This window comes from Pleuronectes platessa, chromosome 19, assembly GCF_947347685.1.
Source record: "Pleuronectes platessa chromosome 19, fPlePla1.1, whole genome shotgun sequence".
In the NCBI taxonomy this organism is placed as follows: Eukaryota; Metazoa; Chordata; class Actinopteri; order Pleuronectiformes; family Pleuronectidae; genus Pleuronectes; species Pleuronectes platessa.
This window is the reverse complement of record NC_070644.1, coordinates 14,094,468-14,116,930: the sequence shown is the minus strand read 5'-3', so window position 1 is coordinate 14,116,930 and position 22,463 is coordinate 14,094,468. Positions and strand designations below refer to the sequence as shown.

General features: G+C 42.9%; 2 protein-coding genes across 2 annotated transcripts; both read right to left on the bottom strand.

Moving 5' to 3' along the window:
- Positions 1–526: 526 nt before the first annotated feature.
- Positions 527–6,022, bottom strand: loxa (lysyl oxidase a). The gene is made up of 7 exons (XM_053411228.1): positions 5,013–6,022; positions 4,672–4,780; positions 4,086–4,223; positions 2,246–2,402; positions 1,375–1,470; positions 1,096–1,211; positions 527–1,015 (listed from the first exon to the last, which is right to left on the bottom strand). The coding sequence occupies exons 1-7, from the start codon at positions 5,656–5,658 to the stop codon at positions 1,009–1,011; spliced, it is 1,269 nt and encodes a 422-aa protein (XP_053267203.1). The 5' UTR covers positions 5,659–6,022; the 3' UTR covers positions 527–1,008.
- A 6,326-nt stretch (positions 6,023–12,348) lies between these two features.
- On the bottom strand, positions 12,349–20,984 carry LOC128425242 (eosinophil peroxidase). The gene is made up of 15 exons (XM_053411773.1): positions 20,879–20,984; positions 20,671–20,736; positions 20,479–20,566; positions 17,780–17,955; positions 17,427–17,559; positions 16,824–16,950; positions 16,520–16,726; positions 16,069–16,432; positions 15,622–15,782; positions 14,645–14,903; positions 14,389–14,559; positions 14,050–14,287; positions 13,722–13,924; positions 13,222–13,380; positions 12,349–12,962 (listed from the first exon to the last, which is right to left on the bottom strand). Exons 1-15 carry the CDS (start codon positions 20,955–20,957, stop codon positions 12,760–12,762), a joined length of 2,634 nt encoding a protein of 877 aa, XP_053267748.1. The 5' UTR covers positions 20,958–20,984; the 3' UTR covers positions 12,349–12,759.
- Between the last annotated feature and the right edge of the window lie 1,479 nt (positions 20,985–22,463).

The following is a 22,463-nucleotide window of genomic DNA, read 5'->3' as shown; positions in this document are numbered from 1 at the left end:
GTCCAAATTTAGATATAAAGATAAGTTTACAGATGGCACTGAGTTTGCTTGTGAAAACACTAACAGGAGTATTAATAATCAAATGTCAGGAAATCACAGCCACACCAGTCTCACAAGTCATACATCTTCATCTCTGTGAACTTCTCAATTACTGGAGAACTTCTTCGGCCAAAAAGGAAGAAAAGGAAAAAAACATCTGGCTCCAGGTTTTCTACTCTGACGACTGCTTTTTCGCTTTTTCTCTGTTTTAAATCATTGTCAGATGAATATTTTGGGTTTCGGTAAAGCAGCCAACATGAAGATTTTACTTTGGGATTTAGGGCCTTAATGAAAACAATCACCACGTCGCACTTGTGGTCTTTTACATTAGAATCTTTTAAAGGTCACCAATCCCTATCAGTCACTCTGCAGTCTCCAATTATAATGATCTAATTGTGGCGTGCCCTCACAATGTCAATCGAACTGAAAAGGTTAAGAACCAAATGAGAGAGAGGTCACTGCAATCTGATCAGTCCATCAAAAATGATACAATATCACAAAGTTTTATTCAAGTTTCATCAAAAGCTTTGGATTAAAGAGAAAGAGTTTCTTCCATTGCATATAAATACGACACATACATTTAGCTTTAAACAAGTGGTTCATTCAAAAAGTGGGATATAAACTGGCTTATGTGTGTGTGTGTCTATTTCGGCCTCTAAATTTCATAGATTTTATTCTAGAGGGGATACGAGAAGCAAGCATAAAGTAAAACGCACCACAGGTAAGAAAAATTAAAAAAGAATAAAGGTGAGAAATCATTATATTTTTCAGTAGCAGGAAGAAAAAAAACTACACAAGCAGAAAGGGATTTAACATTATTTGCCACTATGATGTCAGATTACTTATTTTATTCTAAATTGAGATTATTTAAATTATAAAGTGAATGCAAATTTTTATGTTTTTTTTATATGCAGTCCTCTTCGTTTTCATTTCTGTCTCAGCTGAGGTGCTGTGAATGACTGTCGACTTTTAATACCTAAAAGAAAAAAAATACAACAATAAGAATAAAAAACACGATAAGGACATTTATAATAATATTTGAGACGTGATACTTACCCTGACATCTGACAACCTGACACGTAGGCGTAGTTGCCAGTGTAGCGGACATCACAGCGCACAATGTTGTTGCTGTAGTCTGATTCTGGGACGTGATAGGAGGGATTTACACTGACCTGTGGAGAAGAACCACAAAATACATTACATTTAATAATCAGTAACACAATGGAGACTTAGATCAGATGAGCATGACTGCAACCTGGCACCAGAAAAGGTTTAACGGCAGAGTTTTAAGGAGTCTATGGAGGACGCTAAATTCATCTGGTATTTCTGACAAACCTTGAGGATGTAGTTCCCAGGTTTCGCATCTGTGATGTCGATCCACTGACAGTCGATGTCTGCGTTGTAGGTGTCATAACATCCTGGGCTCAGGCCCTGCACATTAGACAGCATCAATATTAAACATTATACAAACTGGTTCCTATTGAAAAGTTCAATGTTATTGTCGCAGGATTGAAAAATTCAAATAAAAAGACAAATCGTGATGGTGTTTTGGATGTAAATAAAAAAATAAAAGTAAAGGAACATTTTTGCCGATCAAAACAGTGAAAAAAAAGAGCGGGATGGAAAAAGAGAACATGTGCAACACATTTGATCTCAGATGTTCAGGCAGGTGGGGCCATCTTGCTCCGGAAACAGGAAATCATTAAATCACCATCACCACTGGCTCATGCAGAAAACGAAATATTTGAACTGTGCGCTGAAAGACAGGCTTCAGGAAAAAAACACATATTTATCGTAGGTTCTTTTTTTTTGGCTGAAATTTATGAACCACAAATCCTATGACAAAGCCATTAAGTGAAAAACAAGTCAAGTGAAACAAAATTTACAGCTCTCTTTATGGTCGCAAGTGAACTCGACTTTGTTTTGCAACAGTAGTGATTCAATCTGGATTCTTATATAAGAGATTTCGACATGTCACAGTAGGAAAAGCTCAGATGTGAAGATAAAAATGAATAATGACTGAATTCTGTTCAGTCGCTTAAGTTGTCAAGCTGCTCAACATTGAATATTTGAACATATATGAGCAGATAAGCCTCTTGTCCCTTTATGGTCATTTTCAAAACAGAAGGCTGTTCTGTTTTGAAAATAAACATGCAGGCCTAAAATGCAGGAATACAATTTGTGCTGCAGGAGTTATCTTGGACACCTGGGTATGTGCGGTGCAGGCATATCGCCTGTAGTATCCGTAGTCGCAGGACGTGTCCTCCAAGCAGAAGCTGGCCTTGTGGCCCTCAGCCACCGAGTGATGAGTGCTGGCGTCCAGCAGCTCGTAGTGGCTGAACTCATCCATGCTGTGGTAGTGCCTGTGGATCAGCAGCACAGTGTTTAACTTTTCTATTCATTGTCACTCTCGCATATTTTTAGAACAGCCAGACACTGTTTGTCACCTCGAGACACCCGACAGGGATTGTTGGCTTCGAGTTATCACGACTAGACTTGTTGACTTCTTTCCGCTGGCAGGAAAGGAAGGCAAAAAGTCTGGGATTCGGACGCTGCCATCTTGTGCATTTGGAGTCATGGTCTGCACAGTAACAATCAGAGGAAGGAGCCGTGGTACTTTTTTGTTTGGTCCATGCCCCATACAGTAACATGGAGGAAGCAGGATTTATGACCTTTAGCCACCAGGGGGCAATTGAGATTCTTTGAGGTTCACTTTTGGGGAGCTGACCGGCCTTCCAGCTGTATATACAGTCAATGGACTAGAGACATCACAGGCGTTTATTTTATTTATCAGTTACATGACTGCATATGGACCTAAATCTGGTTTCACTACATTATCTAAAAGAAAGCGTTTTTTTAAATGAGCCTTAACAGTCTGGTTTTTAACTTCAGTTGACTTTCAAAACACTGACAGATCTATACCGCCTACATCAACAGTTCACGGGACTGCTGCCAAACACGATCCATCTTGGGGATTAGAACAGTCGGCCGCTTGTTTCACAACATAACTATGGACTGATGTCGTCTCTGTGGAATCAAAGAAGAACTGGAGGCTTTTCCAGAAGCGATGAAAATATCTCCGGTTTCTATTTTAGACTCTTTCTCCTCGTCACTCGATTTTGTTTTACGACGTCTGGTTTTGCAGTTGTTAAAGAGCTGAATCCAAAGGTCGTGTGAAGGTCAGTGGAAAACCCAAAGTAGGCTTTACTGCGTTTGTGAAAGTTGAAAATGTCATCTTTCAAAGTTTGCAGACACAAATAAAACTTGTTGTTAAAATGTCAGCTCTGATATCAAAGATCTCCACAGCACAATATAAACAACAAAAGGTAACACAGCTGTGGCTCAACAGGGGGTGCCATTTCACAACTATACTGGAAGAGACCAATAGTGATGATGATGATCAAATAACCGTTCAGGGATTTATATTTGTAACGAACTTAGCTAATGATTAAAACAACTACAAATGCTTCAATCACCAATCCATACTCTTATTAAAGATGTTAATTTAAATACGCATTTATAGAGCTATCCAATTGAGGACTGGTTTATATATTCATTCAGCTTTTTTAACATATCATGTAGTCGAGAGCTGAGAAAACACAATCTATAACCTACTATCTAATTTATGTCTGTAGAGCAGTAAAAGACAAATTAAAGTTATCAAGATTTTCTGTGGTTGACAGACATACACAGATCTTCTGTGAGAAAGAATGACCCAAAAATAAATTAACTTTGAATGTAAATAGTCTGAATCGTAGTTTTATTTAATATTTTTTCACTGTAGTTTTGTATTTAAACAATGAAACAATATGTTTTATAACCTCATACCTGTTTTTTGATATTATTGTGAGTTATTATCACTAAAGGCACCATTCTATAGGCACCATGTGTCATTCTCTTGTGTTGCTTTCCTGGCGGCATCGATCGATCTGAAATCAGACTTATGGCTGAGTTGGTGCTTAAAAAGGAAACATGTGCATTGACAGTTAAAGGTGTTAAAAAAACGAATTAATACAGACAGGTGAGTGACGGGACTTCACACTCACTGGTGACAGCTGTGCCACTCCCAGGAGTAGCGAGGCCTGCTGGGGAGGAAGTCGGCCGTGCCCTGGTTCTTGACTCTCTGAGGAAACCTCAGCAACATGCGGGTGTCGTAGTCTCTGACATCGCCTCTGTAGGCCGAGCTGCAGGAACACACAAGAGAAAGATCACATTTGGACACAATGACATCACCAAGATTGTTTTTTTTCATGCTTCATCTCATCCCCTGCAGTGGAGCAGAGTCCTGTCTGTGTGTAAATAAATGCTGGGTGGAAAAAAAAGAAAAATTTGGGTAAAGATGGTTGTTTGAGTTTAGATTTCAATGTGTTTACTGTTCAGGCTTTCTCTTCTCCGGCAGGCTATCATTAAGCTTTTACACAAATCCGCCCCTCTGCACCATCAGTGGCAGGATTCGGTTAATTCCACCTCCTCTCCTGCTTCCACATGGGCAGCCCTCACCCACAGACACTTGAGGTGGTTGTTATGGCTCAAAGCTTTCTGAATCACACTCACACTTGGCTGCACACCCAACTTTTTTTCTTTCTTTGTTACTCCCCGCGGATTAAACCTGACAGCACGACGAGTGTATACCTTGACAAACAGTTCTCCTCAGCTGCACATCTCAGGTTATACATGGGGACTCTCTGGACATAGGCAGAGGCTTGGATATAGTACGGGTCAGGTACGAGATCAGGGAGACCTACAGCAACACAACAGGGATATGAGCATATAAGATAATTAATCATCAATCAGCAAATTACCTAACAAGCAGAAAACAGAGGGTAAATAGGTTATTCACATGCAGAAGTTTCAAGGAGACAGACCATGAGCAACTGATTAGTTATTGAGTAACTAATTAATTGATTTATCAATCGATTAAAGTCACTTTAGCATCATAACCATGACTTGAATGCAGATTGCTCCACTCTTACCGTACTGATTGTACATTGTGCCATGTCCAGGTCTCGATCTGGGCCTCGGTCTCTCGTACACGTCATAATGATTATAATATGGATTATCACTATCAGTGGACTTGTATGGGTCGTAGGGATCGTCACCGGCCATCATGTCTTCTCTCCTGGGCAGAGGTGGACTCACAGTGACCTTCTCCTGGGTCTCGTTTGCCTTGTTGCTCCCCTGCGTCCCCGTGCGCTCACCGGTCCGGTCATGGTGATGCTCGCGGTGCTCTCGCCCTCTCACCAGCGCAGTCACAAGGCTCTGCTGGATGGACGCTGGCTGGGGGGGAGGCTGCTGCTCCTGCTGCTGCTGAGCCGCCTGCTGGCTCTGGGTGTCCGGGAGTCTCACTTCCCCATCACGGATGATGGTGACAGTTCTCTCCTGCACTTGCTCCTGAGGTGCGCCCCTCCGCCTCGGTGGCTGATACTCCGAGCCCTGGCTCAAAATGCTAAAAACCTGCCCGTTGTGGGACCACTGCAGCGTGTTCCGCCGAGCCAGTCTTTGGTTATTTCTTACTTGCGTTTCGGGATTTCTCTGAGACTGGGTAGTTTGCAGGAAGAACACAAATAAATAGACGCACACATATGCGTAAAATGGCGCGCCAAGTATGCGTAATCCCATTCTGAACGCGGTTCAAGGAGGCTGGAGGTGAGAAAGCGGCTATTTCTAATGAGCAGGGGGTTTCCACTTGTCTTGCACTTAAATATCACTCATGTCTATTTGAAGGATTTCCAGTGAGCAGAGAGGATAAGCTAAGTTTCAGTGTATCCGTGTGAACTCATAACGCTCTGCTCCTGCAGATGCGCACAGAGAGATGATGATGGTGGTGAGGAGGAGGAGGAGGAGTTCAGCATTTGGAGTTTCTGAATCTGCTATATAAGTCTGGTGCTGCTGCTCATGTAACCACTGGATACGTGCTGTCTGGTCGAGCTCAGCCAAATGTGTGTTTGATAACTGCTCTCTCTGACCCTAACGAGTCTTTACTGTGCAACTCCTCTTCTTCATCCATTGCACATTTCACTCACAGTTTTATGAAGAACAGACGGACACAGGCAAACCTTCTTGTGAAATCTTTCCTACTTAGTTATGAAAGCAAATAAATATTCGGGGCCACTTCACAGAATTTTTTTTTTTTCTTTCTCTGCCAGGTCAGCAAAGTGAAATGATAAATAGCCTCTTCCTCTGACTGTTGGATGATCTCCCAACCAAATTGCAGCACAGTCTGCCAGAGTTCTCTGCGTTCTCCCACTTATAGGAGGATCTCAGAGAAACCTAAACATGACTCTATGATGGCTTTGCAACATTTTCTCTCTTCTCTTTTCTTCTGGGAAACCAGCTCCCACATCACCTCCCTTTAACCCAGCCGCGCCTCAGTCCTGTCTGCATGGAGACACACTGCAAACGTGAAAGACTCATCACATGCATCTCACAGTCTGAGGTCACACTTACTCTGTTCTGAGTTAGGAATAAAATGAGGCAGGGGTGATACTTGATATCTGTATTACTGCGTCTGGTGGCACACTGGTGACCCCAAGCTCCTCTCCTGATTAATCTAAATCGTTTGCTGAAGTCCAGTCAAATCACTACCCTGCTGTTAACACCAGGGGGATAATGCATAGCTTGGGAAACTTTAGCCCAAGCCACTCATTTTGCTCTTTCTTTACACCAAACCAGTCCTTTCTAGCATGCACACAATTCACCACAGGCCGACTGCTGCCAAACCACAGCAAAAAGTCACAAGGACTTTTTACAGTTTCCCAAATCACAGTTTTATGAGAGTGTAGACGTAAAAGAAGCACAGTGTGGATTATATGAGATGGATTTCCTCTAACGTGTATTATTTAAGAGATGTTGTGAGGCACATTAATACAAGCACATGGATTCTGATTAAGAAATAGAAAATTATTCAGCAGTAGAAGCTTTTCTCAACACAAGACCATATCTCCACATCCTAGATACTTCACTGTTCCATCTCCTTACACTAGGGGGCAGATATCTGCAAATATATAGTCCGTTGCAAGTTGCAAGGCATTTTCTTATCAGCACCTGAGGGAGTCAGTCAGGAGGTGATGGATTATTGAATTTCTCACACAAACTCTTAGTTATTTCTTCAGAATTATGTGTAAAAATACTGGAGAAGCCAAAATAGTGTTGAAGCCAGAAATGGTTACAGTCACAATGATCTCCTGAACTTGTGTGTTGTTCAACGTCACACGACTGGGACTGAGTAATGATCTAAATAGTTAATTGTCTATATTTACATTGTGCTTTTGTAGTGTTGAGGACAACTCACCATTCACACGCGTTCATACGGTGCATCTATGTTCAGCACTTTCTCTATCATACATCACTCGGCTTGCGGAACCGGAGAGATGGGGATTACACCTGCGACCTTCTGGCTAGTGGACGACCCGCTCTTCTTCCTTGATGGCTATTTTCTCTGACTTTACTTTGACTGCTAAACTTGATCCATTCAGTCCAACATTTGATTTGTCCATTCACAAGCCTGCTATTCTAACCTTCAGAGGAACATTGACATTTTGAGGGAAAGGCTCATCACAAGCCAACGACAACGTCTGATCCACAGCAGTGACTATTTTGTGAGAACCCCTTAAAGTCTTTTACTGTATGGAGACTGCATCGACACCATGGTTGGAAAAACCCCTCAACTAGGCCTCATACCACTAAAATCTTAATATTTGTAGAGGTTTGGTAACAAGTATAGTATGTTTCATTGGGCGTTGGTTTGGTTAGATGTCTCCCCCCACAGGTGCCTTTAGCCCCCAAAGTCCTTAAAAATACTCCTGCAGTCTGAGATTTATACTCACCGTGCACCATGATTGGCCATGTGGGGGTGAGAGAGAAGGCACGATCGGAACGTCTCTCTCTCTCTCTCAAGCTCTTTTATTTTCTTTCGTCATAATACTACTCCTGTTACTTTTTAAACATCCATACTAAGATGCCAGCACTCGTTATCTTCCCTTCAATACCAATTTCTGTGTTTGTTTACACTGCATTAACACATCAATTATTGAAGTGAAAGTGTTGATAGCCACAAGCTCAGGTGCTGCAGATAGTGGTGCGAGCAGTCAATCATCCCACAGGGCATTGCTAACTTTTATTTCTGCATATGTTGTTATAATGAAATAGAGAAATGCTCCAGCTTTAAAAACACAGTGTGAGGGTGTTTAGTGAACTAACCTGATGTTTACTTCCAGGCAAAATCTGAGGAAAACATCAAAACAAAGAAGGACGGACAAAGAAAGACTTTGTCACCTGAGAAAGGGTTTCTATTCTCAACTGATCAAATCCTGCTGTGAGTCCCAGTTACGTTAGCTGGGTTGTTCTTTGGCAATGGGAGAGAGAGAGAAAAATCTCGTGCCACATGAGGTTTCTGTTTCAGCTTGTGTAAACTGTCGGGGGCAAATCACAGAGCACAGATTCATGAGCTCATGAAAATGTGTCCGTTATAGGAGTTATTAGAGTTGTTTTCAGGAGCTAATGAAACAATATTTAACACCAGAGACCAGTGGTTCATTGATACAGACGAACTACAAGATGTGTTTGTGATATGAAGACGGATTTTCTGATAATCATTTCCTGAGGATTAAAAGATGAAAAGAAATTGATAGGAAAGTTTTTTTGAATCCTGAAACTTTATCAGCTCAACTTCTCTTTTGAAATGTTTCCTGTTTTGTCCTCAGATATGCAGTACTTTCTTTGTTTCCACTCACAGGTCTGGACGCACATTTTTGGCCAATAAGTGATTTCATGCGCTAAGAGGATAGTTAAAGTACACTTGTGTGATTCTGCATACCAACATTTCCCAAGGGAGTGAAAACTATGTGTCTGTTCCTGGCCTCGCTCCTCTCTCTTCCCTGGAACAGCAGACAGTCAGAACCAGCTGGACTCGGTCACCGATGTTTTTCACTCATAATTCGTTCATCCCGCTCCGAGCAGAGCCCTTTCTCTCCTCGGCGAGGGCAGCACAGTGTTCCCTCCGAACCGCTCGGAGACACATCTGCAAGGAATTAGCCAAATTCTTTTGTCCACGTTGCTGGAACTCAGTCTCGTCCCTGATTTTTTTGGGGGCATTTCAAATGAGTTGAAAGAATTTGAATACATCCACGTCTGGGTTGCAGAGTAGGGAGGTAAAGTAGTGACACGGCCTCCTGCATTAGTCATGTCATAAAAAGGAGAAAAAAAGTGCTCCATCCTTTCATGATGCTAAATTTACCATAAAACCAACACCAATTCTTTTGCGCCATCACTGAGTCAACATCTGGTAGACAGGGTTGAGATTTGAAGCCTATATTTAGGCAGCCATTAAGGTAAATATAGATATTTTATTAAACTTACTTTATTAGCATTAAAGCACTTATTGACATGGTATCAAAGCTTTTATGCAACATTGGTTGCTCTGTTTTCCTTAAATGAGTTTTAGATGTATCAGTTTAAAATATTTGATCTTTTTAGCCATACTTGTATTGTTTTGCATATTGGCTCAACCAATGTTGTTTGTAAATTGCTAAACAAATAAATCTGACCTAACTTATTTTCTCCAGTTCTTCTTTTGTGGCCATTTGTATTTAATTATTCCTTTATATGAGCTCATCACAGTGAAACAGGACCACAAACATCTAAACAAAAACACCCTTCTCTCATCTGTTCCCAGAACTCCCACATAAAATCCCTATTCTTAAATACCACAAGCTTTAATGATTATATCTCCGCTTCTGTTAATCTCTTTTTCAGGTTTGAACCCTCTTGGATTTTCATTCTTACATTTCCTTCAGATACTACATTTCCCCTCGGCCTCACGACTCAATGACAGAAACAGACAATTCAAATATTTTCTCCTCTTTCATAAATACTGGGTTTCCATTACTCTTGGATCACCAAGTTGGGGCTTGCACCACACACACACACACTTTCACTCCTCATACAAACACACACACACACACACAGTCTGGTGGACTACGTGGCACTCTGCACATGCACTGTAGCCTCGACAACCAGCAGGAGGAGGAGGAGCACTTTATCTGGACACAATCCACTCAACTTTACGTTTTTATTTTTCAATTCTCCACAAATCCAGTGATAAAAGAGATTTCTGAATTATGTTACTGTGGTTCTGTATGTTACAGTGGTGATACACAGAGTCTAAATATCCCTCTGTTTACCAAGACGACAAAAGAATAAGCTGTGTCTGCGTTGACTAAACACATAAATCAGGGTTGTTTGGTTAAAGCCTTGAAACTCGACCTGACTGCTTCAATGTTTGAATTGAAATGAGAGGTGGACACGGTGCCTGTGTAAAATACTCAAGTCACAGTGTATAATTATGGGATTTTGAATCTGCAATATCTTTTGCGCCACTTGGAGGCAGCAGAAACAAGCTGTAAACACCCAAGCACATCATCACTGTGTAAATTGTAAACTTTTTATCATATTTCTTGGCATCCTGGAAAATGAAGGTTCATTATGGGCATCCTTTTTTTGGTCTCCTCCACCTCTTGAGGGAAATATCTGGCCTGTCATGCTGCACTATGTTCACCAGCTATAAAACGCTCCCTGTTGAAGATAATGTTTTAGTCCGGAAAACCAAAACGTGCTGAAAGAATCGATTTAGACCTGAAGAATCTGATAATTCTATGCTAGTGGTAACTCGATTTATGATAATCTGTATCCTATCATTTATTGATTTTTGGAGGATTTTGGACAAACTTGACACTGTGCAGGTTGTCTTATACAAATTTTTTGAATTTAAGTGAATCACTAAAGTTTTAATATCAGACAAATAAATAATCGTACACTTATCACGTCCCAACAAAAAGGGCATTTTTAAAAACTCTGCTGTCAGCGCTCTGCATGATTTTGAATCTCACTCTTTTCCTGTTGGCACGTTTCATCCCACGTTCACCTCTGCTTCCTGTGGACACTGTGCCTCTGCAGGGTGAACACATGCAGCCCAGGTGGGCCACACAACAGACACTCAGTCGACCACAGGTGTAAATGTTAGTGTGTTCGTTTCTCGGTCCTTCCCGCCCACATCCAGTTCATGGAGTGTAGCCTCTGTTAAGCGTGTTCGTTTATCCTAAATATGAGAAGATGAGCCGAACTCAGTTTGTTCAATCAAGTATTTATTTAGAAAGCAATGAAAGGTAACAATCAGCAAAGCAATGGGCATCCAACAAGTCGCATCAGAACGCATCAAACAGCCGGCGCCTGTCTATTTTATAACAGTAGATCTTGGTTCTTCCTCCTCGAAAGGGCGCAGGCGTAGTCCCTCCTTCTTGGCTTTGGAATAAGGAAGTGACAAGTCTCAAAATGTTCATCTCTTGACCAGCCTTGACACAGCTGATGGCATGTGGGCCAACGGTGTTGACAATTGGAAAGAAGATTATTGTGTTCTTGCTATAACAAAACAATGTTCTGTTTGTACAGACATTCAAAACAATTTAACCAAAACAACGAAACAGCATTGTGACGCAGACACGTTCTAATTTTCAAGATTAAACACTTGGAAGGAAAGGGTTATTATTAGTCATTTGCGTGAAGACCTTATCTGGCTCAAACTACTTCTATCTTTATTCATTTAGAGTTGAGTTAGACACAGACTATAGCTAAAATATTGAAATCCTAACACCTCCCATCAACTTTAACTGTTAAGACTGATGATGGCAATGAATGAAGGAATTCCTATCCATCAGCATTTTCCTTATGAATAAAATTTGACATTTTAAAGATGCACAGTAGTTAAGAATACAAGATAAAGTAAACAAACCGATTTGTTTTTTGTTGACGTTGTTTGAAACGTTCATTTAGCTTGAAGCTGGGGGACAGAGACAGAACATCAGTGCAACAAACTGAGTTAGGATCAGTGTGTGATTCTGATTACAAATGCATCAAATGCACCAAAGAATATTGGTTAGAATGAACCAGTTATGTCACTTCTTCATCCATCTCCAAAAAGAAGAGTGGCTCCATCTACAGGTGACATCCAGTACATTCAGTTTTTATTGTTTGCTTAATAGTTCTAACAGCAGGCTCCAAATCAAAGCAAACCAAGTGTGTCTTTTTAGACTAATATACATTTGATAAAAAATATATAGTTTCGTATAGGTTGCACTAATGGAGCTGAGGCCAGTATACTGTGTATGTTTGTCCTGTCCTTTTCATACTGTCCTATATACAATTTTAAAGCAATGGATATATTTTAAGGTCGTGTTCTTCTCTTTGTGATCTCTGTGAAGTTCATTTAGTCACTACTGATCCTGTCTTGTTAATAAGAACATGTCGACACACTGGTTGCTGAAGCTTCACTTCAAGGTTTTGTTTATTGAATGCTAAGTACAACAGATCGTGAAACAAACCTTGCAGACAAAGCCCCACCTCGATTGCATCTGAGCATAAAATAATCATAATAATACTGGAAATTCCCACCTTCAAAATTGTCTATAAACGAATATCTTGTTCCAAAAGACTGCATGCAACAAAGTATAACATCTTAAGTTCTTTAAGCTACTTGCTCATATGTAATCTTTCAATTACATGTATAAAGTTGTATGGTTTGGCCCAAGTCTAGAGGATGAAATATTATAAGACTGCAAAAAATAACAAAAGTTCAGTGCATAGAGGCAGAGTAATTAAAACAGATCCCACAGCAGACAGACCACAGGTGTGTTGAAGGCGTTTCAGTCAGGAGAAGAAGTTTTTGTGTCACATGGTGAAGAGCAGGTGTCCTGAGAAGAATCCGATGGTCCTGTTTCCAGTCTCCAGCCACACTGTGTCTCCATTCACCAGCTTGAGCACCGTTTCCCCAGAAGACAAGTATTGACCCCCGTGATAGAACTTGAAACTGTGCAGCACCGGCTTACTGTTGCGCATAAGGTCCACATCTCCAGCGCCGTAGGCCGTGTATCCTGTGTATCCAGGGCCCCTTTTGGTTCAGGCGGCCCTGTGTGTTCAGGCGGCCCTGTGTGTCCGCGGTGTTTGAGCGGATCACAGCCTGTGGATTATCAGAATGTATCATGTTTTTTGCAAAACTGCTTTATAGACAGGTTGTTTCCATGTGTTTACATCTCATAAATAAAAATATGTAATTCTAAAAAGAGATTACCTCGTTCTCAAGGAGGCCTTGTGTGTCCACACAGGGCCTCCTTGAGCGCGACCTTGGTCCACGCGACCCTGTGTGTCCAGGGCCCCTATTTCTCCAGGGGCCCCAGTTGGTCCAGAAGACCCTGTGTATCCAGGGGCCCTTGTCCAGGGGCCCTGTTGGTTCAGTCGGCCCTGTGTGTTCAGGCGGCACTGTGTCTACACTGTATATGACCGGATCAGAGCCTGTGGATCGAGAAGATGTAGAAGTTAAAACACGTTCAGTGTCATAATTTAAGTAATGATTTCTTTTTTAATAAGCTCGGTGAGTACAACATGAATGGTTTGGAGTGAGGACCACCTTCACCAAGACGTCAAAAAGTTTAAGTTAAGTTAAATGATTTATTGGAATGTGCAGTGGTAGTACTTGTTAGTGTTTAAACCGACCTCTTTTCCACTGACTGGAATACAGCTAACCACTGAGCCTTAACATCAAACACCACAAATGAAGAAGGATTTTCATTCAGGTTTTTAGAGAAGAAACAAATACACCAGGTTAAAAAAGTTGGCAATTATTGTTGTTTCACCTGAGTTGTCGCTCCACGCCGTCAGGTCCACGCCTCGGATGTTGTTGCAGCGGACGAGCCGGTTCTTGTTTGAGACGACGTTGAAGGCGTTTGCCGGTACGGTTGTGATGCCGGTGTTGTCGCAGATGATCTTGGACAAGGTGACGGAGGACAGAGCGACTCTCTGTCTCACGGTGAAGATGCCTGGGTTCTCGTGCCACAGCCTGACAATTTCAAAAGAGACAAGAAACGAGAAGGTGTAGTACCCAGGTTAATTAACCGGGTACCAGGCTACATCTTGTGAAATGAAGAGCATCGATTACATGCATTCCATTATTTATCCACAAACCTGTCACCCTGGCGGATAGCCCGGAACTGTCTTGCAATGAGACAGGCGAACAGAGGCCCCACACGGCCACCCCGTACGAACGGCTCTGCCACACCTCCCATCCAGACGTCGATGTTGTTGGGCGAGCCGTAGAGCTCCAGCAGCCTCCGGGCCAGATTGCTGTTGTTCAGAACCCGCCCGAGCTCCGCCTGGTTCCTGGGCTGAGACAGGCCACAGAGCCTGCGATAGGCGTTGTAGCCTGGAGGAGTAAACAACAGAGCAAACAAATGAGTGGAATTAAGGCATGGATGAAAGGTTAGAGTGGGAATGGGTGGAGGAGAATCAGTGTGAGTGATGTACCAGGCAAGCCGTGGTCACGTCCTCTCTGCATGTTGAGAGCGCCCAGGTCCAAAGCCAGATGCTGCGCAAACTGGAACAGCCGCTCCCTCAGAGCATCCACCAACATGTGATCCTGAGTGTTCAGCTTGGCGGGACGGCCGATCAAACCACGCAGCAGAGGGTCAACACCACCTGGGCAGATCAAATAAATGTTAGGTTTGTTATTTTAGACTGAATCCTAGAAGTTGTTGCTTGAGTTTCCCTCTGTGCAGCTCACCCTCAAAGACGATTCTCCAGGGGGTGAAGAAGGCCTTGTGCAAGGACACACTGGGGAATTGACTATTCTCCCTGTAGTTTCCATCCAGACGGACTGACATTGGCTGTATGGCCAAGTGGGCAAAGCGATAAGCTGCTGTTGCAAAGACGTTGGATATGCTGGGGTCCACATCGGGATTGTAGCCGGGGTAACGGCCGATCTGTGTCCGAACTGCATTGTCGCCCAAAATGTTTGTCAGGTAGTCCCTGAACACAAATATCTGAGAGAGACAGAGAGAGGGGATTTCAAACACAGACAATGGAGATGCTATTATACAAGCTAAAATAATAATACTACTAATACTAAACTCAATATAAAGCACTTTTCAAAACACAGCTACAAAGTGCTTCACAATATGCAAGACACAAATCAAATAAATTAAAGGACCCATCGTATGCCCATTTTACCACAGTTGATATGGTTCATTGGAGTCTTAATGAAATGTCTGTAACATATTTTTGTCAAAATACCACAAGGATCATTTAAAACAGCACCTTTTTTACCCAGTCTAAAACAGTCCTCCTCAGATTGACCTGTTTTGAGTGCCCCGGCCATTTCCATCCTCCCTCATCTGCTATTCTCCCCGCTGCCATCTTCCCTCTTATTCTTCTCCCCCAGCTGTCTCTCCCCGGAGCTGGTGAGATGATGGTGGGGGGTGGTCCAAGGCCATGTAGCGACTCCTCACATGGGCATGGTTGGAACATGACGTATTTTTCGGTCTTAATCCCCTTCGACGCCATCTAGCGTATCGTTTCTGACATAGAGGAACCACAACAAATCGCGGGAGTGGTTTTTTCCCGACTTTTTGGGACGGTAGACATGCCAGATACCCAAATTAACGTGTAGAAGCACTACAAAAGTGGAATTTACATAATGTGTCCATATTATGTAAACTCCATTTTTAGGAAGGGACTTAACAAAAACACTGGTCCACCAACCTGTGCATGAGCGCCCATGATCTTGCGCGCCTCCTGGTAGAGCGTCTCACTGTCCCAGTGGGGGTTCAGTCTTTTCAGGGCGCGGGCCAGTCGGTTGTGCTCACGCAGAAACAGCGTGTGAAGCGATGTCAGTGCGATGTTCTCGTCCACACGCACCTCACCTTCACGGCAGCAATGAAGCAAACATGAGGTGTCAGATTCAAATGTTCTCACTGGGTGTAAATGAGTTAAAGTACATCTTCCCTTCATATTAATGTTTGGTAGATCAGGAATAACACATTATTAAGAATTGTGTTTAATGCAATAAACACACATTTTACAATTCACATCCCAAAAAGTTACAAAATTACCGTTTTTTCACCCTAACTCTAAAATCAGATCAATTAAACATGAAATTACTATTTATCCTACAAACTAACTTAGAAACAAACTTGCAGCTTGACTCACCTGCAAAGAAACAGGGCACCTCCTTGGCGTTTGTGTCGTTGGTGATTCTTTTGCGCGTGGCACAGATGTTCGCCTCCATGTGATCGAAGGGCAGCAGCTCACGTCTGTTGTCTCTGAACTCCGTGTTCACGCGCAATAAGCCGTCATTGTTAGTGAGGTCCCGAAGAGAAAGGGCGCGCTTGTCGTCAGAGCCGTACACCTGGCTGAGGTCCAGGAAGGCCGTCAGCGCGTTGATCTGCTCCCTCTTGTTGGGCTCTCCGCCGAAATTGTAGGCCGAGAATCCTGTTCCGCAAGCAGGGGCAGACCTGAACGCAGGGATGCAGGTGTCGGGGCGGGAAGGAAGCCGAGGGTCACCCCGAGGAATCTGTGTGATTGCAAAGGGAGGTCAAAGGTCATGAAGCGAATCTTTTAGAGAGAACAAAATCTGGATCGTTTCAGGTTGGAAACCCACTGGGATGGGGATGCACGGCTCGCTCTTCTCACAGCTCTCATCACAGTTCAGCCCGTTGCTGAAGGAGCGGATGCTGGGGGAGAAGGGCGTGAAGGTGAGATCGTGGTCGATCCACTGGCCAAACGTGGTCACCATGTGAGTGAACTCTCTGTCGCTGACCACGGCTGCATCTGTTGTGCTCAGGATGTTGTTGGACACCTGTCGTACCTGCGAGCGGAGGAGGAGGTCATTCATTTAAGAAGTGTTTCCATTTCAAATCAATGGTTTGAGAGCAGCAATCGAGTTGAGCGAGTGACGGTCGTACCAGTGGGAGCAGGAAGTTGTTGAACGTGCGGTTGTTCCAGCCTTTGGGTTGGGAGATGCCGTCGTCGTATTCAGCAGGCAGCAAGCGGGAGAAGGGGGTGTTGGAGGCTCCGAGGCGAGGGTTTTTTCTAAAGGCAAACAAGAATCAGAATCAGAATCAGCTTTATTGGCCATGTGTGCGGACACATACAAGGAATTCAACTCCGGTTTTTCCTTTCCGAAAACGTCCCTGTTTGGAAACGCCGCTTGAGACATCCTACGGAAGTGTATACATCCTCTGTGGTGAGTGGCCCAAGATGTTTAGGTGCATTTCACAAGCATGTAAGCAGCAGTGTATTTTCTAACCTGTCACAATAGTCATCTGATTCCTGCCAAGTTCCTATTCAACCAACTAAAACTGCCTTTTGGAAAGAAGCTGTTTTTTTTTTTTTAATTTTATTTAGAAAACTGCTGAAACAGTCAAAACCAAAGATGATGCTGCAGAAACTTTGTGTGAAAATCCTTTTAAAATGTGTGTTAATAGTCAATTAAGAAAATCTGCAGGTAAGAGTTTAACATGTCACGAAAAAAGATGAAGGAAACGTAATTTCTCTAAATAACTCACAAGTTGTTGCAGACGCTGGTGATTGTGCGATACTTGTTGATGTTTGCTGTGCTGCGGCATTCTGGGAGGCGGATTCGAGACTCACATCCAGTTATCTTGGCGAGATCTTTCAGTTCGTCTCCACTGAGCAAGTCTGGAAAAATGTGAAAGAGACGTTTCATGAATCCCCGCGGTTGATGTGCACGTGTCTGCCAACATCACATATCTGGTTTTCAGTTACATCTTTGAAGTGCTGAACTGTGACCATGTTATGAAACAGTAGATCTTAGAGCCTCTAAGAAAACCAGGAAAGGCTTTCAGAAGAACACTGCTGTGTCGTCTTTGTGTCTGTGTGTAGCTGCTGCCTGTCAGACCTGTTGCGTTGAGCGAGCGCTTGTGCACACGATGCACCCTGTCATGCAGCAGACGAAGGGTTTGGGCCATGTAGTCTGCAGACCTCACAGCTGAGCGCGTTTCCCCTCGAGGCTGCTTCAGGAGACGGAGGGTGTCGTGAGGTCTCACCACGTCCTTGCGGACTCGCCTCAGACTCCTGGAGGAGGAAAAGGTCAAAGGGTTAAAACCATCAAGTCAAACCTGTGGTCTGCATTAGAGATAAGGGGGATTTATTGACATATACCACATACATTACACATACATTTATTGACTACACCACATACATTCCTTTGACCTCTTTATTACACTCTGCAGAACAGTCAACACTTTGTACCACACATCCCAGCTCCCTGTTTCAATTCATACACACACAAAGTAGAACACCAACAGCAGATAATGAGCAGACCTTGGCCTAAAATCTCTCCCTCACAACACACTAAGGCAGCTGCTTTGAGGCAGGAACATTATGACCTCTGGTAGCCACGACAATGGAGTGCACGTACGATATCTTCATCACGCGACATTCCAAGAGGATGAGGCACTGACCCGTCTAGATGCAGCGGCCTCCATCTAGTTTTGACCAATCCAAGACGAACCCCAGTCACGCCCAATATATCAATATATAACCTATGTGCGCACTCTGTTTAAGTGCCTCTTTTCCTGTGCAGGCTCCTGTGTAGAACTAGAGACCCATGCATGTTCAATTGCTGGACGCCGCGTTTTCCTGACCTGTGACCTCTGAATAAACTTGCTTAATTTCAACTTGAGAACGACGACTCCTCTCCTTTGATTTTCCACCCGCAACAGTCTGTCGCGTGTTCTTTTATCCCAAATATGAGAAGAGGCGGTCTCGGTTTGGTTCAATCAAGTATTTATTAAGAAATAATGAAAAGGTATGAAAAAGTTACAGCAAGGCAAAGCACAACCCCGGCCCTCTAGCGGCACCGGACAGTCACGAGTCGCATCGAACAGAAGTCGGTTGTAATATTTTGTAACAGTAGTTATAATTGTATTGGTCAATAACGGTGTTGTTGTTCGTTGGAGTAAAGAATATTGTGTTCCTGCTCTATCTATCTGTGTAAACATTTGCATCCTTCAAACCAAAACAACGCCATTCTACCTGCCCTCCAGAACCTGGGGCAGCTGCTTGAACTCTGTGTGATATTTAATAAATCTAAGGGGAGCTATGCTTTAATATAAAAAGTTAGAAATGAGAACAAGATTAAGTACAGTGTATTGAATGTCACAGATTCCCAGTCTCACAACAGGCAGTGGTTCTTATCAAACCTCTTATCAAGAAAGGTGTGAGACTGACCAGCGATGTGACACACATTTCCACCAACTTCAAGATTAACATTAAGCAGCAACAGTTATTCTAAGTCAATGTGAAGGCCATATATCTGACCCAAACTGCTCCTGCCCCCACCCTCCTGCTTTTGTCTAGAGTACTGTTCTATTGCCATCTACAGACACACAGACACACATAGACAAGCAAACATTTTAAATCCCAACAGGTCCTGTAACTTTTTCCTACATTTGAAAGTTTAAGAAACACTGTAATGAATTGGCTTAAGAGTCCTTCAACGTAAAAAAACATAAGAGGCGGGTGTAATTCGGCTAAAAAGCGGACTGAGGAATACCCAAAGTTAATTGAAAGCTGTTCTTGAACCATTTGGAGTACAGGCATGGTCATGGTCTCTTTAGACATGTAACATTCTGATCTTTTCCCCCCCCCAACTGTCAGAATCACTCTAAGTGCTTCTGGCATTGAGTAATAGCAGTGGGAACACACTAAAGTAGAAGTTTTTTTTCCCGCCTGAATAATTGTTGGTAAACAGATGTCTGCAGATGACTTTAGCTTGCACTTATGAGCTGGAAAACAAAATGGGACCCTGGCATGAAGTCTAACCTAGCCCAGGTTCAAATTGGGGTGAGACGGAGAAAGTGGAGAAACAGACGAAAAAAGTGGGGAGTGGGATATAAGAGTGGAAGGAAGTGATTCTAAAACTGTTCAATTGTTAAGATTTGTGGAGATTTATTATCTGTAAAATTGGTGGAGACTTTTGAGTCAAGATGTGAATCAGAAAAATTTAAATTATAGCTTTTGCTCCCTTTATTGAATTTTTCTGAAGTTAAGCCCTTTATTTGAACATGCACAATTTTCACATTTTATTTATTTTATCTTATTTTGAAATGCAGCCCTACTTTTATTTAGTTAATGAGAGAACATTATACATATCTGCAGTCATCCATATATATGTTCAGTTCTACGTTACGTGACTATAAATACTGTCAAAACGTTTTTGAATCGTACTGAATTAATTTGATTTGACAGTCAGGTAGTGAGTACATGCAGATGTGGATACAACTACGAGGCTACTTAAATATATATCACACTAAATAGGTAGACATTAAGATCTTCCGGACCTTTGCTTCAAGAAATTTTCTCTGACTGGACCTCTTTAAATTTTAGTTGAATACCTTTGGTCTAGGCGGTTTCCATTTGGAGACGAGTGATATCCATTTTGTTGGTCTGACTGAGACCTTGACATAGTTTGCATCGTTCGAATCACAAGAGTCGTAGCTTTCCAAAGATATGTTGCATCAGTACCTAGCTGTACGAAGCAGTTTCGTAAATAACCAAACGGAAAGAGAATCCAGTATTTCAAAATGAACTCACTCTTGTCTGGAGTACAAATACGCATCATCCACAAGTTTCTTAGCCTCCTCAAAACAGTGCTGCAGGAGAGGACTGCCCAGATGTTCTCCTGCAAAACAACAACCATTTCACCAAAGAATTAGACTTTTAAGTGAAAATATTTTGGGGGGCGAATTAGAAACATGTTTGTAGAGTGACGGACGCAGCATGTACCTGTGGGTTGGGGCTGACCAGGCACCAGGCAGAGGCCCAGCACAACAAGGACAGGGAGAAACATCTCTGAAACAAAATAAGAAAAACTAAATTGACCTAATTTGTCCAAATGCACGTAGGTTTTTTTTCTTAACCAGAGTGTAAATTAAGTTTTAATTATGTTTGCAAAAGAAATTCTGAAAAAAAATTGAAATAATAATCTCGTTACCTGTTTCTGTGAAGGTTCCTATGGAGGTTGGTGTGAAGCTTGTGAATCTCTGTGATTTGTTTTTGTCTGGTGTTGACATGCTCAGTCTGTACAGAGTGGCATTGCGCCAGGGCCGTCCAGTTGAAGCTACTGTCAGTAAAGAGCGGTTCCTTCTCCCTGCTCTCTGCACCGGGGGAAATTCTCGACGGACATTGGTCGGTGTCTCTGGCTGACTGATATTTTATAACAGTCAACCAGAGGCGTTTCTACATTAGGGGCACTGCCCAGCCATATCAAGATGGCGCTGTTGTGCAGAAAGCTCAATACATCTGTACTTTGTGGCAAAATATATTTTATTTTATTTTATATGCAAAGTAGCGTGAATGTGTGTGTGAATAAACTTGACAAGCATTATAGTCTTGTTTTGGAGTCATTTGATTCGTGTGTGATTCTGTCTGTGCTTGCTCTGTGAAATGAGCTTCTCTCTTGCCGTCCGTCTCTGCTCTGGGGGCAACGGCCCAAGCTTAAGACTGTTGCCATGGAAACACCAATGAGCGTGAACCACGCAGGCTTAACATTGGGTGAGTGGGCGGAGCTGGTGCACTTTCAGATGTGCCCCACGAAATCTGCCTAGCAACTCGACTCGAATAATGCGAAACGCAACTCCAGCTCCGAGCCTGTTGACCTATGCTGTTGTCTGCTCGGCTTCACCTGAGCTAACAAGCTAACAGGCTAACAGGCTATTCCCCCTCAGTGAACACTGACCGGGGATGTGGACAGGTTTCACTCACATATCGGATGAATACTACGGTTTGATCTGCGGTTTGTTCTCCTGACGGAGAAGCTAGAGACGTCTGCGCTCCCGTTTCTGTGGTGAGTCAAGTTTAGTATTGTATTTATGTGTTATTAGTGATGAGCAGGTAGTTTTACATGGCTTGTTAGTTTAGCTCAGCTAGCCTGCAGGCGATGCTAACGGGACATACGGAGTTATTGACCCGACATGAACCGACATGATCCGGTCCGATCCGGTTCCGCCCAGCTGGGAAAAGCGTTTGAGTTGATGAGGATCAGTGTGTCTGGAGAATAAGCTCCACCACACAAGATATCTAATGGAATGTATTGACATATACCACATACATTACACATACATTTATTGACTACACCATATACATTCCTTTGACCTCTTTATTACACTCTGTAGAACAGTCAACACTTTGTACCACACATCCCAGCTCCCTGTTTCAATTCATACACACACAAAGTAGAACACCAACAGCAGATAATGAGCTGACCTTGGCCTAAAATCTCTCCCTCACAGCACACTAAGGCAGCTGCTTTGAGGCAGGAACATTATGACCTCTGGTAGCCACGACAATGGAGTGCACGTACGATATCTTCATCACGCGACATTCCAAGAGGATGAGGCACTGCCCCGTCTAGATGCAGCGGCCTCCATCTAGTTTTGACCAATCCAAGACGAACCCCAGTCACGCCTGCATGTTCAATTGCTGGACGCTGCGTTTTCCTGACCTGTGACCTCTGAATAAACTTGCTTAATTTCAATTTGAGAACGACGACTCCTCTCCTTTGATTTTCCACCCGCAAC

Coding starts and splice junctions, on each gene's coding strand:
- loxa (XM_053411228.1), bottom strand. CDS start 5,658: ATGGGATTACGCATACTTGGCGCGCCATTTTACGCATATGTGTGCGTC. Junction 2,403..4,085: donor GAGTGGCACAGCTGTCACCA/GTGAGTGTGAAG, acceptor GCTGATCCACAG/GCACTACCACAGCATGGATG. Junction 1,471..2,245: donor CCTGCACCGCACATACCCAG/GTGTCCAAGATA, acceptor TCTAATGTGCAG/GGCCTGAGCCCAGGATGTTA.
- LOC128425242 (XM_053411773.1), bottom strand. CDS start 20,957: ATGTCAACACCAGACAAAAACAAATCACAGAGATTCACAAGCTTCACA. Junction 20,737..20,878: donor AGGAACCTTCACAGAAACAG/GTAACGAGATTA, acceptor ATTTTGTTTCAG/AGATGTTTCTCCCTGTCCTT. Junction 16,433..16,519: donor AGCCGTGCATCCCCATCCCA/GTGGGTTTCCAA, acceptor GCAATCACACAG/ATTCCTCGGGGTGACCCTCG.